This window comes from Trachemys scripta, chromosome 4, assembly GCF_013100865.1.
Source record: "Trachemys scripta elegans isolate TJP31775 chromosome 4, CAS_Tse_1.0, whole genome shotgun sequence".
In the NCBI taxonomy this organism is placed as follows: domain Eukaryota; kingdom Metazoa; phylum Chordata; order Testudines; family Emydidae; genus Trachemys; species Trachemys scripta.
The window spans coordinates 70889645-70913673 of NC_048301.1; the positions used below are offsets into that span (position 1 = coordinate 70889645).

A 24029-nucleotide genomic window follows, 5' to 3' on the forward strand; every position below is an offset into this window, starting at 1 on the left:
TCCTCCAAAAAATGTTTTGTTCTCTGCTGGTTACAGGACGTGGCATCAACTGAGCTGTGGGTTTGTGATTGAACTGTGCACAGCTAATGTATCCCCCATTCTAGACAGACAACTAGGGACAAAGCCTATGCAAGGACAGTGTATGAAATGAGCATAAGCCAAGCTTTCTGGGGAAAATAAATCTTCTAGATATACTGCAACCAGCTACTGCTCCAGCTTCTTGGTGGCAATGTGTCCTCCTCTAAGCTCAACAGTAAAAGCTTGTAACTCTTCTCAGAGAGCGCTGTTTCCTTGCAGTTAGGAGTCATGTACCTCAGTTAGAAGGTAGCTGGGTCCTTGAGGTTGATCCCAGCAGCTGAAACCACTGCCACTCTATCTCCTTATGGAACAATTCCACAGTGAATGAATGGTGCTTGTAGCTTATTGTTCCTAGCTTTTGCACACACTCATAACTAGGGTCATGTGCATTAGCTGGCAGATGCTGCTGCTTACTCAATGAAGTGACTGACATGGAGAGCAGAGGACCAACTCCCCCCTCCCCACAGAAGGGGAAGGCTGGTTTGTTTAACTCCTGCTGTCTTTCCAAGCAAGTTCAGTAGTGGCCACTGGCAGCCCCCATTACATAATGGGGGAGTGAGCCTCACTTTTTGCAGCAGATCTATCAATACTGAGGATGGATGAGTTGCCGTAACCACTATTTGGATCTTCACGCTCTTTTGGACAATGGAGGTCTGAGCCAAACTGCTAGAGGCCAAGCCCGTTGGAAGGGTGTTCAGCCTCCTGTCAGTGTTTCACAAACTCTGCAGCTACACATTTATAATGGACAAGAATCCTCCACAACTGGACTAGAACAAAAGAGCTGCAGTTAGTGTTTCAAATAAACAGGAGATAATCCGTTAATTATAAAAGAAAAACTCCCTCTTAAATCAATGAGCAAGTCAGTAGAACATTAACCCCAGCTTGTTGTAGAGTCTGTCTAAGACAGAAATTCTGTAGCAGGAGAACCACAGGGTCATATTTGCCCCAGGACTTGGCCAAAAACCTTTAACATCCCTAGTTTGTTCCACAGGTGTGTACCACTCTCCGCAATGGGGCTGAAATGCCATTTCCATGGTGCTGTTAACCCACAGCTTTACCTAGGCTGTGCTTGCTGGAGTCTCTTCTCCTGCACCCTTTGAGGTCACACAGCTCCATTTTCCTGTCTGGGTTTCTGTACAGCAGTACGAGAGGCATTGAGCGAGGGGGCCAGTGTGCAGAGGAATCCAGCCAAAAGAGTAAGTCCCAGGCCTCCCCAGGCACAGAACATGGACCAGCCGTAGCCATGGCTGATATCCTCTGGCAGCCCATAGACATAGCGAGGATAGCGAGACAACTCAAAATTAATCCCAGCCACACAGGTACAGAGTGAGATGATGCAGCATGTACCTGCAGGAGAAAAGCAAAAAGAATAGGCGGCCTTTGACCAGGCCTGCAAAGCAATGCAGCTGTACCCATAGTTTCCTTCCTTCCTCCCTCCCCAGGCAATGCCAAGTCTGACTCTTGATGACCTTTTATTCTTTACACTGAAATCTTACAGAAAATGGAAAAAAAACAAATGCATCCCACAGCTCCACTACACTGCATTTCATTTTCCAGCTCCTCAGGTCAGTTTCCCCTCACCTCATTACACACACCTGCCTAACGTAGGTTGACTTACCACAGTAGTGTAGACAAGACCTAAGTTACATTACTTCAGTTAGGTGAATAATGTAACTGCAGTTGGTGACACTGCGGTACGTCGACCTAAGCAATAGCACGAGATGTTCACCTGCAGACTTACCTTACTCTTCTCTGGGAGCTGGAGTACCAGAGTTGATGGGAGAGTGCTCTGCCATCGACTTAGCAGGTCTTCACCAGACCTGCTAAATCAACACCGCTGCATTGATCGGAGCAGCAGTAAGTGTAGACATGGCCTTAGTGCTCATTCCTACACTGGTGTCTCACCTGTGCCCCACCATCCAGGAGCTGTTTCAGATTAATTTTCTCTATTTCTCTGCTGCATTTTGCTAACTTGACTTATTTCCTTTCCTGCCCATGTTCCTAATCCTCTCACTGCCCTTTGTAGAAATCTGGCCTCTCATTTCAGAGAACATGCCATTCACCCCCTCAGCTCACAAAAGTTCAGTTGAGCTAGGTAGGCCTCTATAGTAAACTTCCTGCTGTTCTTTCACCCATTCCCAGAGAAAGGCTTCCTTTCAGCTGGTTCTTTCTTGGTTTGGTAAAGGTTCAGCCTTCGCTATTAAAGCACCTGGCATATATTTGTGCTGAATAGTTATGCACCAATAAATTTAAGGTTGTAGCCACATCCACCTACCCTGTGGCCACCATCACATATGTCCTGGATAGGTCATTTAAATACCAGAACCCAAGTGTTGGAAAGCCAGGAGTTAAAGTTACACATCTCATGCCAGCCAACCTTCATGCTGGGAAGCCAGGACATTGTGCTGCTGTTGTGGGAGTGGAGCGCTTTGTGCTGCTCAGTCTCCAGGGGGACTGTTTGTCTTGGACTCAACTACCAACAGTGGCCTACTCCATTCCCTGAATGGACCAGAGGAGAGCAGGTACCCAGACTCCTCTAACTAAGATAGTCCCACTGCCTCCCAGCTCAGGAAGTACTTGTAGCCAAGGTCTGGCCCTTTTGAGCTTCCCCTGCTCTCCCTCGCTTAGGTACAAGGTAAAATGTCCTCTTAGGAACGTTTTGCTACAAGCAAACATTCATTTTCTCCACTGTCCAGCCTTCTGGGGTTCAGGTTTTATGCTAAGATCTCATTGCTAGGTAAAAGATTAGAATTTTTTTTTTTAAGGAAGCAGAGGGCTCTGCCTTTGCCCTGTTTGACAATGCACTAAACTTGCTGGAGCTTTCCAAATCCTCATCTCATTCCAAAATGAACATTTCTTATTCCACTAAATTTTGCACTGTGCACTATATCTCCGCTCGGGGAGGCTAGTAAACTATGTTGCATGTCTCCTCCAAACTTTTTTTTTTAAGTGGCCAAAAAAAAGGCAGAAGACTTTTGCGGCCTGAAAAAGAGCTCATTTTCCAGGCCGTCTTCTCTCAGAAACCTTGGTTGACATGGCTTCAAATCCCCTACCCCACTCCTCCAAAATTTACCCTGATTATTGACCTAAACTACCCATTTTCACATGTTGTGGTTTTTAGAGAAGGTGCAACATAGGAATATCAGATCAATGATGGACTTCCAGAACACTCCATCGCTGACCATTTTTAAATGAAGATTAAAGCTACACTCTAGGAATCATTTTGGGAGAGGGGTCAGATCAGATGATCACAATGGTACCTTCTGGTCTTGGAATTTATGAAACAACTATTCATAAGTAATTACTGATTCTCTGCTTAGGAAATCCACTAGGTTGGTGGTGACACTCAGGAGGTGAAGACACATTAGGGTTATCCTTGTTGGCTCCATGGCTAGAGCCCGATGACTTCCAGCAGTGAGGAGCCAAGCAGATGCCTCCTTACCGGTTTATGTAGTGCAGCACAAGGTGTTATCCATTAGGATCTGCACTGTGGAGTTTTTGAAGAACAGATAGAAAGGCCATGTGGGCTAGCCTGACTGTGAGCTCCAGTACATGGATGTAGAGCCTCATTCTCTAGGATCTGAGTTCCTTGCCTTTGGAGATGATCCAGTGGGTTTCCCAATCTGAACCTGATGTGTGTGTGATTAAAGTAGTTTTGGGGGCGGAGAGAGGAGGGGTTTAGAATGGTAACACCTCCAAGCCCATTTTTCAGGTTCCTTCCAGTAGCTTAGTTCTGTGACAACCTGCAATAGGATCATCATCTTCTTGTTCATCTGGTGTTTTGTTGGGGAATACAGCTACCTGAGACAAAGGCTGAACAGTCGCAGGTGAAGTCTGCCAAGCAGTGTCATATACATGTGGGCCAACATGTGGCCTAGCAGCCCCAGAAACATTTATACAGTTGCAGTCAAGCACCAGTGATTGCTGGGGCAGGAGCATTTCTTCAGGAAGGGATGCTCTTGCCAAACTGGAATCAGGGCTCCTATGAACTCTGTCTGTGATGGGATGAGAGACTGGTTTTTCATAGTTCAGCAGGGTTACATCTACACTGCACACCAGTAGCAGCGGTCTATAGGATATGTGCAGCTACACACAGCTGTGAAAAGCAGGCCGTGTCCTCACTGTGGTGTGTAGCTACACGTGTCTGTGAAAGGCTCTGACTGGGGGTAGAAAGTGGGGAAAGGCTTTGGCAGCTCTCTGGAGCAGGGAAAGGCTCCAATAATGGGGAACTGCTGCAGCCTTTCCTCACAGCCTCTACCCCTTACAGCCTTGTCTCACTGCTGGAGCCTTTCCCTGTGGTGGGGAAAGACTCCAGGAACATGAAGGCAGTGGGCCACTACACTGCTAAAAACAGCAATATAGGGGAAGCACTGCTTGGGCAAGTAGGATACGTACCAATAGGGTTTAGACCTGTCCTTACTTTACTTTCCTAAGCAGTGTTGCACTGTGCTGTGGTAGGAGGGCATGTAGAGTCTACTCCACAACCCACCAACAGGAGTGTGCCATTCAAACATACTTTAGGAGTCCCAGATGAGAGAATAGGGAGAGGGATGATATACTTCATGTGTGCTGCAGATTCCTGCTGAGATCCACCCTTAATCAGCCAATTGTCCAGGTAAAGATAGATGTGGATACTTTTTCTTTTGAGCTGTGCTGCTACCATCATTAGGCATTCTGTGTAGACACAAAGAGTCCAAACAGCACCACCTAGTAATAGTTTGACCCCACCATGAATCCTAGATACTTCCTGTGTGCTGGCTGGATGGGTATAGGGAAGTACAGATCCTGCAAGTTGAGAGCCATGAACCAGTCCTGGGCTTGCAGAGATGGACACAAGTGTTACCATCCTGAATCTGTCTCAGGTGTAGAGTAGGACAAAGATCCCATCTCTTCTTCAGGATAAAGAAATACTGTATCTCTATTCCCATGGTATCTCTGCTATGGTTCCCAGATGAAGCAATGAGATCATTTTTGTTTTAACAGGCTCTTATGAGAAAGGTCACAGGATGGGGAAGGCAGAATGTAGTGAATGGAACTGTACAAGGTAGCCTTGGGCAATGTTATCTAATGCTGTTTGTTAGCTGTGACAGCCACGCGGGCCTGTTGGAATGGGGCAAAGTAGTTCCTGAAGTAGTTATAGACTTTAGATCAGCACCGTTGTGATTCTCAAGCCTCCCATCAAATCTGCTGTCTCAGAGGAAGCTGGGTTAGCCAAAGAGGTGGAAGACGGGCATCCCCTGCAGCTGATATTCCAGCTGTTGGCCCTGGAAGTAAGACGACCTCCCCTGCAGTTGGTGGGGTTGATATTTGTAAGAGTTTCTGTAGGGAGCTAATGTGTAAATGCCAGGGACCTTAAGAAGGCCTTTGAATCCTTGTGGAAATGGAGCACTTCATCTGTCCGCTACGTAAGGCGCACCATTCCCTCCAAAGGCAGATCCTTTATCATGGCCTGTACTTCCTGTAGTATGCCCAGTGCCTGGAGCCAGCAGACCTGTTGTAGTGAGGGCTGTGGCAATCAATCTTGCAGTTGTATCAGAGGCATCCATAGCTACCTGCAGCAATGTTCTCATGAACCATCTGCTCCTCCTTGATGATCTTCCATGTTATCCCTGCTATTCTTTCCCCCATGAAGTAATTGTACTTGGTAATTCACCACCCAAAGCAACACCTCATGAAGATGCCTTTTGTCCAAACAGGTCTAAATTTTGTGGGTCCTTATTCTTAGACTTTGATTTCTCTTGCACTGCAGATGACCAATAACCCTGGGTTTGGGTGAAGGCAGAAGTGCTCAAAACCTTTCAGCAGCACCTGATACCTTTTCTCCACACTCCTGGAGGTGGGAGGAAGAGTGGCCGGGGTCTGCCATAGCTCTTTCGCCAGTTCTGGGATCCTTTCATTAATAGGGAGAGCGATGCTGGCGAGGGTCATCGCACTCAGAATATCAAACAGTTTGTGAGACTCTTTACATGAACTTAGTCTCTATGTCCAAGGACTCCACCATTCAGGACAGGAGGTCCTGGAAGGTATTAAAGTCTTCTATTGCTGAGGCGAATGCTAGTGTTAACACCTTGTCTGCTGTTGGAGGATGCTGGGGCCTGTCCTCTAGTCTCCTTTTCTGTGAGGCAATGTCTGGTTCTAGTGTGGTTGGCCTAGCCAGAAATGCTGCCAGAGAGCTTGGGGTGCAGGAAGGTGATCTGCTCCTTGACATGTGGGAGGACAGTTGTCAGTAAGACCAATATGGCATGCTATACAAATATTGGCCACATTAGGGCTGGCTGGCTCAGTGCCCCCTCTGTGCTGGTTGCACTCCCAGATACCTCCTTGGGCCGTTCTCTGATGACAGGAGACGGGGCTTTCTGCTCAATGCTGGAAAGAAGAATTACATCAGTGACGGGAGGAGGACTGTCTCACCTCATTCAAGGGTGATGATCACTAATGGTACAAGGCTGGTACCAGCTCTCTCTTCAGTATATTGGGAACATCCCTGGGAGTGATATGGATGTCTCCAGAGCATACCTGAGCCTCTTGCTCAGCTCTATCATGAGTATCATTGCAACTGGGTCTCATGTTCTGCATGATTGATTAGGAGCTTTGTCCTTGAAGTGGTGTTCCCTTGTCTTCCATCCAGGAGCTCCCCTCAGTTGGAGTTATGTGGATGCTCAGACCAACTACACAAGTTGGTATGTTATTTATGAGTGGGCATAGGGGCTGGCTGTGCTGCCTGAGTCAGGGCAGTTGGTGCGGGAGCTGTTGTTCGTGCTGACTTAATCGCTGCCAGGACTGTTGCAGTTGAGGCGCCCATGCTGAGGTGGTCATTGCCGAGGTCTTACTTGACACTGAAGTGTTCAGCACCGACTCTGCCAATGTTCTCTACTTTCCACTGCCCCATCCCGAAGTGTGTTAAGTCCTTGAATGAGCACTGGCCAATGCTGGCTTATCCATCCTCACTCTGGACCCAGAGGTGACTGTTACAACTAGAGTGACCCACATGGACTGCTCAAGCAAATGTAGCTTGAGCCCTGCTTCCCTGGACTTGTGGGTCCTGGCAGAGAAGGACTTGCACACAAAGCACTTATTCAGGAGGTAGCTCTCCTAGGCAGAAGAAGCCTTGTCTGTATCCATCCTTGAGGAGGCTCAGCCCATTGCAGGATGGGTAGGGTTTGAACCCTGAGTGGACTCTGCCATGAGGTGTGGTGGTTGGCACTAAGCCCCTTGCCTTGCTGTACATGGAGATCATCAATTTGCCATTTTTAAAAAAAAGAAATGTCCTTTAGAGAAAAAGTGTGGGGACAAAATTCTTCACCAAATGGACTGGAAAAACTGGTTTAAGGTCTCTGAAGAGTGTAGCGGGTCGAGTAGTCACTGGATTCTGCCTCACTTCTATGGGCAGCAAGAGGGAACCGAGGGAGGGTCACTACTGCCCCACCGTTTATATCCTCATGCAGGAGCACGAGGTGGCGCAGGGGACATGCACAGCCTTGATGGACACCGCTACTCAGAAGACTCTGATCTTGCATGCATGCCTACAGTGAGATCTACACTGACACAGATGCAAAGAAGAAACTTGACTCATCTCCTGCCATGCGGATCTAAAATTTCAATCTCCATGTTATATCAACTCTTGCATTAATAAATGGCTTTGTGCTGTTTGCTGATGAGGCTGATTATACTTCTACCTGCTTGGGATGTGGCTCTAATGCTTTCGATCAAAAGTTTGATATTAGAATGAAGAGAAAAACTCTCACCTCCCATGAGGAAGAGCAGCCCTGCCACATATTGCATGAGCTCGTGCTGTTTACAACAGCCCAGCATACCAATGATCCAGCCAAACAGGATGATGGAGACTGCCATGCCAATGAAGCCGGCTGTCATTCTCCGCAGATCTGAAGAGAGAGAGGAGCAAGAGGGGAAGAAACAAAGGAGACACCAAGACAGGATGTTGGGGAGGCAAGAGAGACAATCCATTGAGATTATTAGGTCTACTAATAAATTAGTATCCCTGATGGGCTTTCCCATACTGCACCTTCTTAGAAAGAACTTGTTTGTTTGCATTACAGTAGTGTCTAGGTACACGAAGACCAGGGCCCCTTTGTGGTGGGAACTACACACTGTCCTGAAGTGCAAGAGACAACTTGGACAGAGGGTAATGGGTGGAAGGGATACAACATACCAGCATAACAAACACTCTGAGGGTTTGCAAACATCATATTAAAACCACAACTTTTTTGTTGCTTTGTTACACTGGGGTTATTTGTTGTTGTTGGGAAATGATTAGCTAGACAGAGAGACAAAGGAAAGGAGACATTGAAAGGAGGGGGAAAAGTACAGAGGGCAGGTGTAGTGAGGCTACAGAGGAAGAGGATTGGAGCAAACAGCTAATCAAAATGGGAGAGAATGTCCATATTAAAAGCTGTAAAAAAAAAAAAAAAAAAAAAAAATCTGGAGGTCCCTGCTTCTTTCTGCTGCTGCCAACAACTCAGTTTCTGGCTGACTTCTCCTGGCAGTTTCTCTTTTTACTGAGCTCAAATGGGGTTGGGGAAATGGATGGGGTGTTCCCTGTGTACTGGAGTATCGGGGACACTGGGTAATGCTATCTGGGTCTCAGCTCCTCTCTTCCTCACTGTAGTACACCTACTTGTCTCTGATTCTGCTGGAGCAGAGGGCCACCTTTTAAAAAATGATAATGAGTTTGAGAGCCCAACTTGAATCATTTTAAAAAGGTTTTATTTTTAAAGGACTGATGCTCAGCACTTGCTGAAAATCAGGCCCCTTTAATGTGTCTCAACTTGGGCACACTAAAAATCACTAAGCACTTTTGAAAATTTAGACCAGAATGTAGGAATCCAGTGTTCTGAGCCCTATGCCTACAGACTTGTCAAGCCCTATGGCATTTTCTTGCATGTCTCTCTAACCATAGTTCTTTGTGACAGCATCCATGTGCAGCACCTATATGAACATGCAGATGTGTGAGGCTGCAGCATGATCTCAGTCATGTTGCATTAATTGCATAAAAAGTCACCTAAACTTGTGCTGGTAAGTTATATAGGGTGGAAACCAGCAGGGGAAGCTGAGTTGCCTAGTAACTCATATCCTCAGGAGTCCAGGAAGGGAACCCCAGAAGGCAATGTGAACATGGATAGGACAAATAGGGGAAGTAGATGAGGAAGGAGATAGTGGAGCACTTTCAGGTGCATTGCAGGTGACTAGGCAGCTGGGAGGGGTTTGGGTAGGAAGGAACTGGCAACAAGAGGATGCAAGGATGGGCATGTGGAAGAGTCAAAATTAGCATGCTTTGAGAGGCGAGGTCATGAGAGGGAGCTAGAATGAGGTTACGCATCATCTGGGATGAAGAGAGAAAGCATGGCAGGCACTGTACAAATCAAATAAGTGTACAGCCCTGACCCAATAGGACTAATCTGTGCTTCAGCATTGAGTCTGACCAACACCAAGCTGTTGAGGGTATCCCATAAACTGCAGTGACACTTCCATCACACCCTAGCAGATCTGCAACATTATTGCCAATTTATATGGCCACTGCAGTAGCCACTCCAAATGTCCTCTACACTTGGGTCACTTTCTGTTAACATAATTTGCTTGTCTCCAGACTCCCTAATTAAGGTTCATTTAGGCTCTAGATACCATTCACTGATCTCTGAATCAGGGCCCCATTTGGTACTGAAGTCCCAGCAGTGATCTAGATATGAAAGGTTCTGAATATGCTTGTACCCTGCTTAGTAAGGGTGCATGGCATTGGTAAGAGTCTGGATTACTTACGGAGAGCATGCCACTCGTCCTGCCGGATGATGTTGGTAATATTGATGGGTAAGTTGCGTGGCAGAGAGGATGAGGTGTAATGGTACTTCACAGCAGTGCAGCGCTGAATAACTCCTGAAAGACATAGAAAGAGCAATGTCTGTACCTAGCTTGACTTTAGGAAGTGCCTCATTGCCTTTGTTGTCCTAAGAAGCAGAGTTTGCCAGTCTAGCATGCCAGACGCATGATGGTCTTAGTTCAAAGTTAATCCACTAACTCAAGCCAGCAAATGAACAGGACAGCAACAGAGCAAGTGTAACCAAAAAAGGGAGTGTGACTGAGTTTCAGGATGGGCACACAAAGTGTGACCTGGGATTAAAAGGGGAGGGGGCCAGTGTGGAATAGTCACTGAGGGAGAAGGCAGCCCCATTGCCTGGGAGTGAACAAAACACTAGTAAAAGCATACTAGGGAACAGTCCTGCTCAGCTCCTTCTGGCAATGGTTGTGAAATGCTCAGGGATATTAGAGAGGCTACAAAGGCAGACAATTCAGTAATAATGGGAGATTTCAACTATCCTCATATTGACTGGGTATATGCCACCTCTCAAAGGGATGTAGAGATAAAATTTCTAGACACCATTAATGACTGCTTCTTGTCCTGAAGCCCATAAGGGGAGAGGCAATCCTTGATTTAGTTCTATGTGAAGCACAGTATCTGGTCCAGAAGATGAATATAGCTGAACCACTTGGTAACAGTGGCCATAATGTAATTAAAATTTAACATCCTTGTAGGAGGGAAAATGCCAAAGAAATCCACCACAATAGCATTTAACTTCAAAAATGGGACCTACATGAAAACGAAGCTAGTTAAGCAGAAATTAAAAAGGAACAGTCAGAAGAGTGAAATGCCTGCAAACAGAACGGAGGCTGTTTAAAAAAAACATAATAGAAGCTCAAACTATGTGTACCCCAAATAAATAAAACGGGACCAAAAAAATGACATGATGGCTAAACAGCAGGGTAAAAGAGGCCAAAAAGGAATCCTTTAAAAATTGGGAGTCAAATCCTAGTGAGGAAAATAGAAAGGAGCATTAACTCTGGCAAAACAAGTGTGAAAGTATAATAAAGCAAACCAAGAAAGAATTTGAAGATAAGCACACAATTATAAGAACAGAATTATCAGACAAATAGACAAACATAATATGTTGGGGGACAGTCAATGTGGCTTTTATAAAGGGAAATCATGCCTCACCAATATATTAGAATTCTTTGAGACAGGGGTCAACAAGCATGTGGACAAGGATAATCCAGTCCATATCGTGTACTTGGACTTTCAGAAAGCCTTTAGCAAGGTCCCTCATCAAAGGCTCTTAAGCAAACTAAGCTGTCATGGGATAATAGGGACGGTCCTCTCATTGATCAGTAACTGGTTGAAAGACAAGAAACAAAGGGTGGGAATAAATGGTCAGTTTTCACAATGAAGAGGTAAATAGTGGGGTCACCAAGAATCTGTAGAGAGAACCAGTGATGTTCAACATATTCATAAATGAGCTGAAAAAGGAGGTGAACAGTGAGGCAGCAAAATTCTCAGACAATACAAAATTGCTCAAGATAGTTAAGTCCTAAGCTGACTGTAAAACATTACAAAAGGGATCTCACTAAACTGGATGACTGGGTGACAAAAATGGTAGATAAAATTCAATGCTGGTAAGTGCAAAGTGATGCAAATTGGAAAACATGTTTCCAGCTATACATACAAAATGATGGGGTCTAGATTAGCTATTACCCCTCATGAAAGAGATCTTGGAGTCATTGTGACTAGTTCTCTAAGACATTCACTCAATGTGCAGCAGCAGTCAAAAAAGCTAACAATGTTAGGAACCATTAGGAAAGAGATATATAATAAGATAGAAAATATCAAAGCTGCTATATAAATCCATGGTACACCTCCACCTTTAATACTGCATCAAGTTCTGATAATCTCATATCAAAAAAGATATATTAGAATTGGAAAAGGTGCAGAGAAGGGCAACAAAAATGATTACGGGTATGAAACAGTTTCCATACAAGGAGAGATTAAAAAGACTGGGACTGTTCATCTTAGAAAAGAGATGACTAAGGGGGGATATAATAGAGATCTATAAAATCATGAATGCTATGGAGAAAGTGAATAGGGAAGTGTTATTTACCCTTCACAGAACACAAAAACCAGGAGTAACCCAATGAAATTAATAGGCAACAGGTTTAAAACAAAATAAGGTACTTCTTTACACAACACAGACAACCTGTGGAACTTGTTGCTGTTGGGTGTTGTGAAGGCCAAAAGTATAACTGGATTTGAAAAAGAATTAGATAAGTTCATGGAGATAGATCCATCAATGGTTATTAGCCAAGACGGTCAGGGACAAAACCCCATGCTCTGGGTGTCCTGAAACCTCCAACTGCTGGGACTGGATAACGGGATGGATCACTCTAAAATACCCAGTTCTGTTCATTCCCTCTGAAGCATCTTGCACTGACCACTGTCAGAGACAGGATACCGGGCTACATGGACCATTGGTCTGACCCAGTCTGGCCATTCTTATCTTATGTTTTTATGATTTTCTTCTCTAATAAGATTCATTGGGACAGTAACCTCTCAGCACAGACCTGGCTCCACTGGGTATTGGGGGAGGGACAGGCTTCACAAGGAAAAAAAGGCAAGTACACGGGAGCCCTCTTAAGTCCAGGGATATTTAGAAATTGAGAAGGGGATGGGGGAGAGTGATCTCAATTTCCCACATGCTAAAAGACTGTTGATTTTAATTTATTTTAGAATTGATTCTGAGTGCGTAGATTTGTAAAACCACACTAAAGAGGGAGATTCCAGAGCATGCGCCCTCTCTAAGTCCTTATACAGCTTCCATCAACAAGGGCAGAAGAACAAGATTTGCATTTTGTTAATAAAGACTTAGTTCAGAGACGTAATATGGGGGATATCACTGTATGGACGCCTTTTGTCCACTCCCAGAACTCAATCTAACTCTTATTGACTTCAATGGGATCAGGTCTCATTCACAAAAGATTTGTGCAGCTCTGAATTAAGTACTTAGGCCACATCCTCCACATCATGGTATCTAATTAACTAACTAATTCCAATCATCATTGTCAATCACTGTTTACATATCCAATTATTAATATTTACCATACTAAACACTTTATACGGTAGGGCTGAATTTTTAGTGTGTTCACTTTATCGATCGGGGTGGCCAAATTTACTGACCCTCCGAGCCGCATACAACAATCTTCAGAAATTCGAGAGCTGGGGCACACCTGTTGGGGCTTCAACCCTGCAGGAGGTAACAGCCGAGACTCGGGCTTCAGCCCCACTCCTGCTAAAGATGGCAGCCCCAGCAGGTGTGCCTCACGGGGCTGAGTTCTCAAGACCCCCCTCCCTGCAGGGCAGAAGCTCCTATCCCACCACCAGGCAGAGATCCCAAGCTCCCTACTCCAGTCTAATAGGTGGAGAAAGGGGAGGGCTTGGGGGGCTCCAAGAGCTGCACTTCAACCATAAAAGACCCACATGCAGCTCACAAGCCACAGTTTGGCCACCCAGTTATAGATCTAGCTTCTTGGTGTGAGTTTTTATGGAATCTATAATTAAGGCTGCAAGTCTGTCATGGAGGTAACAGAAGTCACAGATTCTGTGACTTTCTGAGACCCCCGTGACTACTCCAGTGGCCGGTGTCTCTGTCCCAGGGACCGCCTGAGCAGCTCAGGCAGCCCCTGGGCCAACAGCAACGGGGGTCCCAGGCCACATGCCGCTACCAGGCCTCCACCCCAGCAACAGCAGGCAGCCCCTTGCCCCAGAGTGCCCAAGATTTAGTCAGGGATATATAGTACAAGTCATGGACAGGTTACAGGCCAGGAATTTTTGTATACTGCCCGTGACCTGTCCAGGACTTTTACTAAAAATACCCGTGACTAAAACGTAGCCTTAGCTATAATACAAATAACAATTAGAAATTCTGTATAAAATTCTATATAAAACTAACAGCCAAATTAATCAAATCTTATAAAAATCAGTGTCACGTTAGTAAACAGATATTACAATACAGGCCCCAAAACAAACACTGATTTACCTCCTACATTCAGTTAGGCAGGGTTTGTCAAAGATAAAACCTATTTTAGATAGACTACTGTAAAGAATATGAGAAGCAATTTTACATTTTTATCTCAGTATATGAATATACAATTTAAGAATCTAGCTTGCTTTATAGATCACTTATGTCCCAAGGGATCTGAACTAAGGACTCATTGGCTAAAACTTCATTGATTAAAACGAAGACGCACCAGCTCTTTATTTAAATCGGATGGTTTAAATATTTTTAGAATATAAATCCCATATACATCTGGTTTCAAAATGTTAAGTCCATTACTTTCTCTCTTAGGGTTTGAAATTTAGTATAAATTGTAGGGTGGAAACAGAAGATACTATATCAATAAGTGTTTCCCTAAAGGTGAATTTGAAGTTTGTAAATATTAAGGCCAGAAGAGACCATTATGATCATCTAGTCCAGGGGTCGGCAACCTTTCAGAAATGGTGTGTCGAGTCTTCATTTATTCACTCTGATTTAAGATTTTGTGTGCCAGTAATACATTTTAACATTTTTAGAAGGTCTCTTTCTATAATATATAACTAAACTATTGTTGTATGTAAAGTAAATAAGGTTTTTTAAATGTTTAAGAAGCTTCATTTAAATTAAAAGGCAGAGTCCCCAGACTGGTGGCCAGGACCCAGGCAGTGTGAGTGCCACTGAAAATCAGCTCGCGTGCTGCCTTTGGCACGCGTGCCATAGGTTGTCTATCCCAATCTAGTCTGACCAGCTACATAACACAGGACAAAGAACCTCATCTGATAATTTCTGCATCAAGCCCATACACCATGGCTCGACCAGAAGGTATGTTTTAGAAAGATATGCAGTCTAGATTTAAAGACTGCAAGTGTTAGAGAATCCACCACATCCCTAGGTAAATTACTCTAAAGGTTAACTGCTCTCACCGTTAAACAATTGTGCCTTATTTCTAGTCAGGTTTTCTAGCTTCAGCTTTCAACCACGGCATAATGTTCTGCCTTCTTCTACTAGATTAAAGAGCCATTAACTATCACAAATCTGTTCCCCATGAAGACAGTTGTAGACTGTGATCAAGTCACCTCTTGACCCTCTCATGGATAAATTAAATAGATTAAGCTTTAGTCTCTCACCATAAAGCATGTTTTCCAGATCACAAATAATTTTTGTAGTTCTTTTCTGAACCCCTTCTTGTTTTTCAACATCCTTTTTGAAGTGTTGACACCAGAAGCAAACACAGTATTCACTAATACCATATACAGAGGAAATACCAGCTCCTACTCTTGCTTGATATTCCCATCTTATACATCCAACATTTAAAATATATATATAAAGTTTATTTGACAAGACACATTTTCCATACAACCATGTTTATTTGGATTACTCATCCTACCATTTTTGAATTCTTTCCTGATTGCATCCCATATAAGTCTTTCACAATCTTGATTGGGATTTATGTCCTGGTAACTGGCCTATAGTTCCTGGGTAATCCTGTTTAACCTTTTAAAATGTTGGCGCTATGCTGGCATTTCCAGTCCTCTGGAATCTTCTGTGTTCCAAGATTTGTTAAAAATCAACATTAATTGTTCAGAGGGCTCCTCTCCCAATTCCTTTAATATCCTTGGGTGCAAGTTATCCAGTCCTGCAGATTTTAAAGTGTTTTAACATTAACAGTTGCTATTTAACATTCTCCCTCGTTACTGATGGGATAGTATGTATTTCATTATCACTTTATGAGATCACTTACATCTTCCTGCTAATTTCCAAGTACAGAGAAAAAAATATTTATTGACTACTACTGCCTTTTCTCTATCATGATTGATAATTTTACCTTTCTTTTCTCATATTGGACTGTGAAATTATAAGGGGTACCATTCCTCTTGGGTCAGAGGCCTGCAGCTAGCTAGCTAGCTAACTGGTTAACTAGCCCTGTCTCCTGCACATGAAAAAGAGCAGGACATGGAGGAAAGAACTGCAATATCTTCCAGAAAGCTGAGGGACCAGGGGCTGTGCTCCCAATGCACTGCTACAGGTGCTAATGCAGAGAGCAACTGCTCCAGAAACCAAATAGACAGAAGGCAGACTGTGTGGAGTCCATTATTGCTGAGGCTCTGAGGCAAGTGCCAGGACATCTTAATAAAAAAGTTACTAGCATGAGGGTCAGAGTTGGGGAAGCAACCAGTTAGCCTGCACAGACTTTGAGGGAAGAGTCTGCAAAGTTTTGATTTGTTTGGTAAGAAGGCTTAAAATAAAACTAACTGGTGGAAATTGCTTCCCTGGATTCCTTGAGAAAGCTCAGACAGAACTAACTAAGGACGTGAGCTGGTGCAGCAAGATCAAAGCTTGGTCTGGTAGAAGGAAGGCACTATAAAATAGGCCCCAGTCCCTTTTACATGGTCCTATACCATTGCTGGGATTTTTTTGTTCCAGATTATATTTAAATAACTTCTTACTGTCTTTTAACTCTGCTGTCCATAGGGTTTTTTTCCACTGATCTCTTTAACTGATAAGAGAAGCTATCTCCATTTCCTGATTGCACGCATTGCCATCAGGTTCTCCATTTGTTTTATTTTATATTGCTTCTTTCATCTCTCCTCTTAATCAGGAATTTTTTTTATCCAAGAAATCTTTTCATGATTGAAAAAGTGTGGGTTTTTTGGGCATTTAATAAAAGCATTTTAAAACAATCCCCCATTATTGTTCCCTCTTATGTTTGAATATTTCCTCAGCTAAATTTTGCTCATGATAGTTTTCTGCTTCTCTACCTTATCGTACATTTATGTTCTGAAATTCTCACCTGTAAAGGCTGAGATGCTTGAAAGTCTCTATAAAAATCACATTACCACGTAATAATGCAAGTTACTGCATCCAAATTACCAGACCCTATTTCTGTTATCAGTTTTTGTCTTGTAGTAATAGGTAAATAATTAGATAAAGGCAGGGTGAACTTAGTTTATTCAAACCTTGAGGAAGGCCCATAAGGAGTTGAAACAATGGATTTCCCCCTTCCTAGTCTGCTTCCTTAATAAATCTTTTACAAAATCTCTTATTGAAATCTTATAAGGTCATTTATTCCTCTGTCGCTGCAGGCCTCTGAAATTTCTTCTTTTTCCATGAATCAATTAGTAGTCCCCATTAAGGTTTCAGATTTGGGCTAGTTGCAAAGCAAGGAGAAAGAGAGCCTTGCAATGATAAATTGTAGCAACCTGCAGACCCTAACAAGTGAAAATGTTTGCCTATAGTTCCCTACACATAATAATGTCCCTGACCAAAGAGCACAATGACAAAGTCATCTCCCCACTGACGTGAAGAGGCTGGTTACAAACTGTAGCCACAGGAAAGTTAGGTGGGGAGAAGCTGTGAGCAAAGCAGGGAATGAGGAGGAAACAGTGAGAAAAAAGAGCCAGATCCATTTAAATCCATGATCCTGCAATACTAACACGTGAATGATTTTACTTCCATGAGTAAAGAGGTAGGTGGATCAGGCCCTAGACAGAGAACCACCACTCCTGTGCCAAAAAAAGAAAAAAAAAGCCTGCACTTTTCTAGCTGATGGGAATGGACTCTTGGCAAAGTTTAAAAAAAGAAGAATACAGTGAGACTCCAAGTAATGTGGGGGTGGTTTTTTTGAGGGAGGAAAATGCTAGTAATTTCAGTAGAAGCAGAATGATTCGATAGGAAGCAGAAACAGAGGCAGACATTTTAAAATGACAAGGTCAATTAATAAAATGAAACTAATGAACTGCCTTTTAGTGGAATGAAATCAACATGGAAATATAAATGAAAATGGATCCTGGTAGATTAAATGGAGAAAGAAGCTAATTTATTTTGTAATGGCATTTCTAGGAACAGCCGCCACAGCTGCACATTAGAGAGGATTCAGAGATGAAGCCCAGCGCCACAGTGAGTCATTCCATCTTCTGTTGTACAGGGGCTATGGGGACTTGAACCACAGCTGGAGGACACAATCAAAACTACTCGAACATTTGGTTTTTGCTATTTATTTTCATTTTGTGCCTAAGTCAAGGAGATTCTCCTCCCACCCCCTACTCGTCCATGTTAATAAATATCTCTTGGGTCAGTAAATCATGCTCTTCAAAACAGAATTTTTGTTGTATCCCACTTCGTAACTACTCTGTAGATTGTCTATCTGGATTGTAGGCAAAGTGGGACAGGGGCTGTCTTCATAACCGTTTAAGTCAAACAGCACACTGTTTGCCCTATCAGAATAAAATATAATAATGTTTGAACAATTGCTCAACTGTGTGTCATATGCCCTGTTAAAGGATAATCTCCTTAGCCCAGGTAGCAGGGGCCTGTGCTGGTGGAGCAGGATCAAAGTTCTATCCCCACCATAGAGATTGGGGCATAGCAGAGAGATGATCATGCAGTGGGAGAGGGCACATACCTATTAAAATACATGGAAGTGTCACATGCTGTAATAGGAGAGGATAGGCCTTTTCTGTACAGCTCAGGTAAGACCATGCTTGGAATATTTCACTCTGCCAAAAACATACTGACCCAGTGAAGCAAATTCATAGGTTGAATATGGGGGTGGGGGGGGAAATCCCTCCAGGGAATATATGGAAGGGTATCCTCAGGACCATGGCACTAGTTCCAATGGTGAGGACTTATAAAAATAGACTGGGAAAAGCCCTGCAGACCATATTGGGCTGCCTACCAGTTTTCAATGACAAGGAGGGAAGCACCCTGATCAGACCCAGGCCTGGCCAAGATAACAGCACAACTGTAGCAGTGCTACATGGGGTAGGCCTCTGCCACACCCCTTCCAATAAATATATAACAACCTTTTAAAGCTACCTGGCTGTGAAAAGCCACTGCTGCCCACAGACTCCTGGTCAGGGCTGTGAGCTCAGTCCCCTGGAGCCACCAGTGCTCCCTTTCAGCTAGGGTACTGCCCTATAGGAAATGCTTCAGGGGAAGGTGTCAAATCCCCTTGCAATTCCTTGGCTGCCTGAGCTGCTACCCCCCAGGTAGTGGCATTGCTTCCGTCCCCCCATTTCCCCCCCCCAAGAGACGGGCCAGAGCAGCTGGGCGCTGTTGCCACCCCCGCACCAGAAGCAGGTGCAGCCAGGTGAGAGGCTGAGGGGGCTGAGCCGGCCCTAGGGATGCATGGGGGGGGGGCAGTGACAGACCCTGCGGCATAGGAAACAGACCGACTTCGGACTGAGCCGGCCCGCGACAGGATGAACCACTCACCCCCCGGGGCTCTGCCCTCGGCCCAGCAAGCGGCGGAGGACCCGCTCGCCGGGTGGGCGACAGATCCCCCCAGCCCTTCCCAAAAGCTCTTTCCGCCCGGTTGGCGCCAGCTGCCTGGGGCTGAATGGGGAGCGAGGCGGGCTCAGCACCGCGGACAGCGGCTGGTTCCAGCCTCTGGAGATGCTCAGCTCAGCCACAAGGGACCCAGTTACCGGCCGGGGGCAGCCCAGGGAAAGGGCAACGCGGGCTGCTCCCCACCGGACAGAGCCCTCAGCCCCCCCCCCCACCCTCGTCTCGAGCCCCCCCTTTCCTCCCCCTCCGCCCCCCTCACTCCGCCGCCCGCTCCCAGCCCCGCACCTTTCCGGATGAGCTCCTCGCTGTCTGGCTCGTAGCCCGCGCGGTGGCAGCGCCTCCAGAGCCCGGAGACGGTGGAGTTGAAGCGGCGGCCGCAGTGCGAGTCCAGGGCGGCGGCCGGGGCCGGGGCCGAGGCCGGGGGGGTGTCCGGGCAGCAGGGCCCGCGGGGGACGGGCGCGGAGCGGCAGGTGCGGGCTGGGCGCCGACATGGAGCCGGGCGGGTCGCTGCGCTTGTGGCCGAAGCCCCGGCAGCGCTCGCGGTGCCGCCGCGCGTCCGTCTGGTACCAGGAGTCGGTGCCGATGGCCACGGCCAGGAGGGCGAGGGCGGCGGCGGCCAGAAGCAGCCCCGAGCCGCTCAGCGCCTGAGCCGCGGCCGCCATCTTACCCGCGCCGGGGGCGGGGAGCGGCTAGGCGGGCGGCAGCGCGTCCCCGGCAGCCGGGCTGGCGGCCGCCTCTCGTGCTCGGGGCCCCGGCTGGCGGCCGCCCCCTCCCCGCCGAGCAGCCTGGCCCGCCACTCCCGCCCTGGGGCGCTGAAAGGGCGCCCGGAGCGGGGCACGGCCCCGTCTGCCCCGGAGGGAGCCTGGCCGCGGGCGGCGCGGCCCCAGCGGGGCGAGGCTACAGCCGGGTTCCCGCCCCACCAAAGTCCGGCGCCTGCGGGGCAGGGAATCCCTGGCTGCCGAAGAGCCGCTTCGCAACCGCGCGGCGTGCGCTGTGCTCCGGGGCCAGGCTGGGGAGAGCGGCCCGGCTCTGCAGGGGCCACGGCGCTCAGTGCCCCGGGCTTTGGGTACCTCCCGCCTGCGGCCCCTAAACACGGGAATCACTGGGCATCATCTTCCGTGTCCGCGCTCCTCACGGTCTCAGCCTGGCTCCCAGAGGCGAGCCTGCGCCTCCTGAAACGCTGCCCGTGCAGTTTAAAAAAACGCGTTTCCATCTGCCGCTGCTTCTGGCAGGGACGCGTGTGTGTGAAATGCTGCATGCATCGCAGGCTGTGCTTTTCTCCAGCTGGCCCAAAATCAAGTGGCCACAGCTGGGCATGGCCAGATACTCTGGCGATGCAAGCCAGGTAACTCTTTCAATGCAAGACAATGTTAAACCCAGCGATAGGATCCACCCCAAGAAATGGACCTACAGAGGTCTCTAGGACTCCATCACGAGCGGATTTTGGCTACTAGATAGTTATGAGGGTGAGCACAAGGACAGCCCTTTTCTTTGAGAACCATGTTTGAAATCCTACTTAGGGTACCAGTGAAAGCCTAGTCTCTAGTGAATGTGCATTCTGCTGTACCATCCTGTGATCATAGCCAAGTGAAGCTGGAGAGAGCCATGAGCGGAACAGACAAGAGTGCTACAAGATACCCTTCAGGGCTATCTGTAAATCTGTCTGAGGACTTAGGTCTAGAATAACAGGGGTACTGCATGTCTGTAGCGAAGGGCCTTACCAGAAGGGTATGGGGAACTTGTATACTACATAGTGTAAAACTGGCCCTACAGGGTCAGACCAATGGTCCATCTATCCCAGTATCCTGTCTTCTAACAGTGGCTAGTAACAGATGCTTCAAAGTGAATGAACAGGGCAATCCATCCTCTGTCCTCCAGCTCCAGCATCTGACACTCAAAGGCCTAGGCCCACCCAGTGCATGAGTTAGTTAGTCCCTGACTAACTTGAGTAATAGCCATTGATAGACCTATCCTTCATGAACTTATCTAATTTTTTTTTAATCCAGGTTATAGTTTTGGCCTTCACACCATCCCCTGACAACCATTTCTACAGGTAGACTGGGAGTTGTGTGAAGTACTTCTTTTTGTTTGTTTTAAATGCGCTGCCTATTTCATTGGGTGGCTCCTGGTTCTTGTGGTTATGTGAAGGTATAAATAATACTTCCTTATTCACTTTCTCCACACCATTCATCATTTTATAGACCTCTATCATATCCTGCCTTAGTTGTCTCTTTTCCAAGCTGAAAAGTCCCACTATTCTTAAATCTCTCCTCACACAGAAGCTGTTCCGTACACTTAATCATTTTTGTTGCCCTTCTCTGTACCTTTTCTATTTCTAATGTATCTTTTTTGAGATGGGGTGACTAGAACTGCACACAGTATTCCAGGTGTGGGCATACCATGGATTTATGTAGGGCCATTATATTTACTGTCTTATTATCTATGCTTTTACTAATGATTCCTAACATTCTGTTAACTTTTTCAACTGCTGCTGCACATTCAGAAGTTTTCAGAGAACTATCCACAATAAACACAAAGATCTCTTTCTTGAGTGGTAACAGCTAATTTAGTCCCATCATTTTGTATGTATAGTTCGGATTATGTTTTCCAATGTGCATTACTTTGCATTTATCATCATTGAATTTCATCTGCCATTTTGTTCCTCAGTCACCCAGTTTTGTGAGATCCCTTTGGAACTCTTCAGAATTTGCTTTGGATTTACCCATCTTGAATAATTTTGCATCATCTGCAAACTGCCACCTCACTGTTTACCCCTTTTTCCAGATCATTTATGAATATGATGAACAATACTTGTTATACAGATCCCTGGGGATCATCACTATTTATCCCTCTCCATTCTGAAAACTGACCCCTCATTCCTACCCTTTTCCTCTCTTTTAATCAGTTACTGATCCATAAAAGGGCCTTCCATCTTATCCCATGGCAGCTTATTGTGCTTAAAAGCCCTTTGGTCAGAGACTTTGTTATGGGCCTGTAATTGCCAGGATAATCTCTGAAGCCTTGTTTAAAAATTGGCATCACATTAGTTATCCTCCAATCATCTGGTTCAGAAGCTGATTTAAAGGGATAGGTTATATATCAGAGTTGGTAGTTCTGCTATTTCATGTTCGAGTTCCTTCAGAAGTCTTGGGTGAATACTATCTGGTCCTGGTGACTTATTACTGTTTATCAATTTATTCCAAAACTACCTCTGTTGACTCTTCAGATTGGTCACTTAAATAGAATGGCTCAGGTGTGGGAATTTCCCCTCGCATCCTCTGCAGTGAAGTCTGATGCAAAGAATTCATTTAGCTTCTCCATAACAGCCTTGTCTTTCTTTAGCACCTGGATCATCCAGTGGCCCCACAGATTGTTTGGCAGGCTTCCTACATCTGATATACATACCTTTTTTCTTTTTTTTTTTGCTGTTAGTTTATGAATCTTTTGCTAGTTGCTCTACAAATTCTTTTTTGGCCTGCCTCCTTTCTTGACTTGCCAGAGTTTATGTTCCTTTCTATTCTCCTGAGTAGGATCTGACTTCCAATTTTTAAAGGATGCCTTTTTGCCTTTAACTGCTTCTTTTACAGTAACTCCTCACTTAACTTTGTAGTTATGTTCCTGAAAAATGCAACTTTAAGTGAAACAATGTTAAATGAATCCACTTTTCCAATAAGATTTAATGTAAATGCGGGGGGTTAGGTTCCAAGGAAATTTTTTGGGGGCAGACAAGAGGCATTATATACTGTACTGTGGTTGGGAAGTGTCCCTGGCTTACCCCACACAGGCACAGCCCGCTACAGGCAAGGATGCTAGGAAGCACTTTCGCAGCAGCAGCTTCCCCGAAGAACAGGCACCGAGTTTGCCGGGGGATGCTCCAGGCCCACCTCTTCCCACCCCCAACTCCATCTCCTCTCCGGAGCAGCCACATCCTCGCTCCTCCCCCCCGCCCCAAAGTCCTAAGCACCGCCAAACAGCTGTTTAGCGGCGCTTAGGACTTTCTGGGAGGAAGGGGGAGGAGTGGTGATGTGGTGCTTCCCCTCTCCTCTCCCTCCTTCCCAGTGCTTCACGTTTAGGACTTTCTGGGAGGGATGGGGAGAGCGGAGATGCAGCACTTCCCCCTCCCTCCCAGAAAGTCCTAAGCGCTGGGGGAAGCACTGGGAGGGAGGGGGAGGAGGCAGAGAAGAGGAACTTGTGCAATGCTCCCTTGTAAAGTCACTGCTCTTCCACAGAATCTTACAAGCAGTGGACAGAGCAGTCAACCAAACGATGTTATAAGGGGGCATTGCACAACTTTAAAGGAGCATGTTCCCTAATTGAGCAGCAAAGTAACTTTGAAGCAACGTTAAGCCAGAGGATGTTAAGTGAGGAGTTACTATACTCTGTTGTTTAGCCATTGCAGCATTGTTTTGGTCCTCTTACTATATTTTTTAATTTGGGGGTAAACATTTAATTTGCACCTCTATTATGGTGTTTTTAAATAGTTTCCATGCAGCTGGCAGGCATTTCATGCTGGTGACTGTTCATTTTACTCTCCATTTAACTATCTTCCTCATTTTTGTGTAGTGCCCCTACCCTACCTCACCTTCATTTGTGATCGCTTTTGTAAAAGCCCATTGTATCTGTAATAAGAACAGAACTGTTCAAAACTGAAAGCAACACATGCTTTTAAACTAACATTTCAGCTCAATACTTTCAACTGAATTGTATAGTCGTTAAGGAGGGAGAAGATATGAGAAAATTCACTCAGAAAGTGTTACCAGTAACTTGAGTTCTTAAGGAGATTCACAGTACAAA

General features: G+C 45.7%; 2 protein-coding genes across 3 annotated transcripts in view; one reads left to right on the plus strand and one right to left on the minus strand.

Annotated features, from left to right (window-relative positions):
- PSMC3 (proteasome 26S subunit, ATPase 3) overlaps positions 1-18029 on the plus strand; it is a 35414-nt gene extending 17385 nt beyond the window's left edge. The window contains exons 13-14 of one of the 2 annotated variants that reach the window (XR_004645567.1): positions 14580-14771; positions 17790-18029. The gene's annotated coding sequence lies outside the window, so the exon portion shown is untranslated. The remainder of the gene's footprint in view (positions 1-14579; positions 14772-17789) is intronic. The other variant, XM_034769426.1, reaches the window with a different exon arrangement.
- LOC117876907 (transmembrane protein 178B-like) lies at positions 213-19926 on the minus strand. The gene is given in 5 exon segments (XM_034769436.1): positions 213-1425; positions 7824-7961; positions 9853-9966; positions 19521-19615; positions 19617-19926. Coding segments are annotated over 5 exon segments (873 nt in total). The 5' UTR covers positions 19898-19926; the 3' UTR covers positions 213-1180.
- Positions 19927-24029: the final 4103 nt, after the last annotated feature.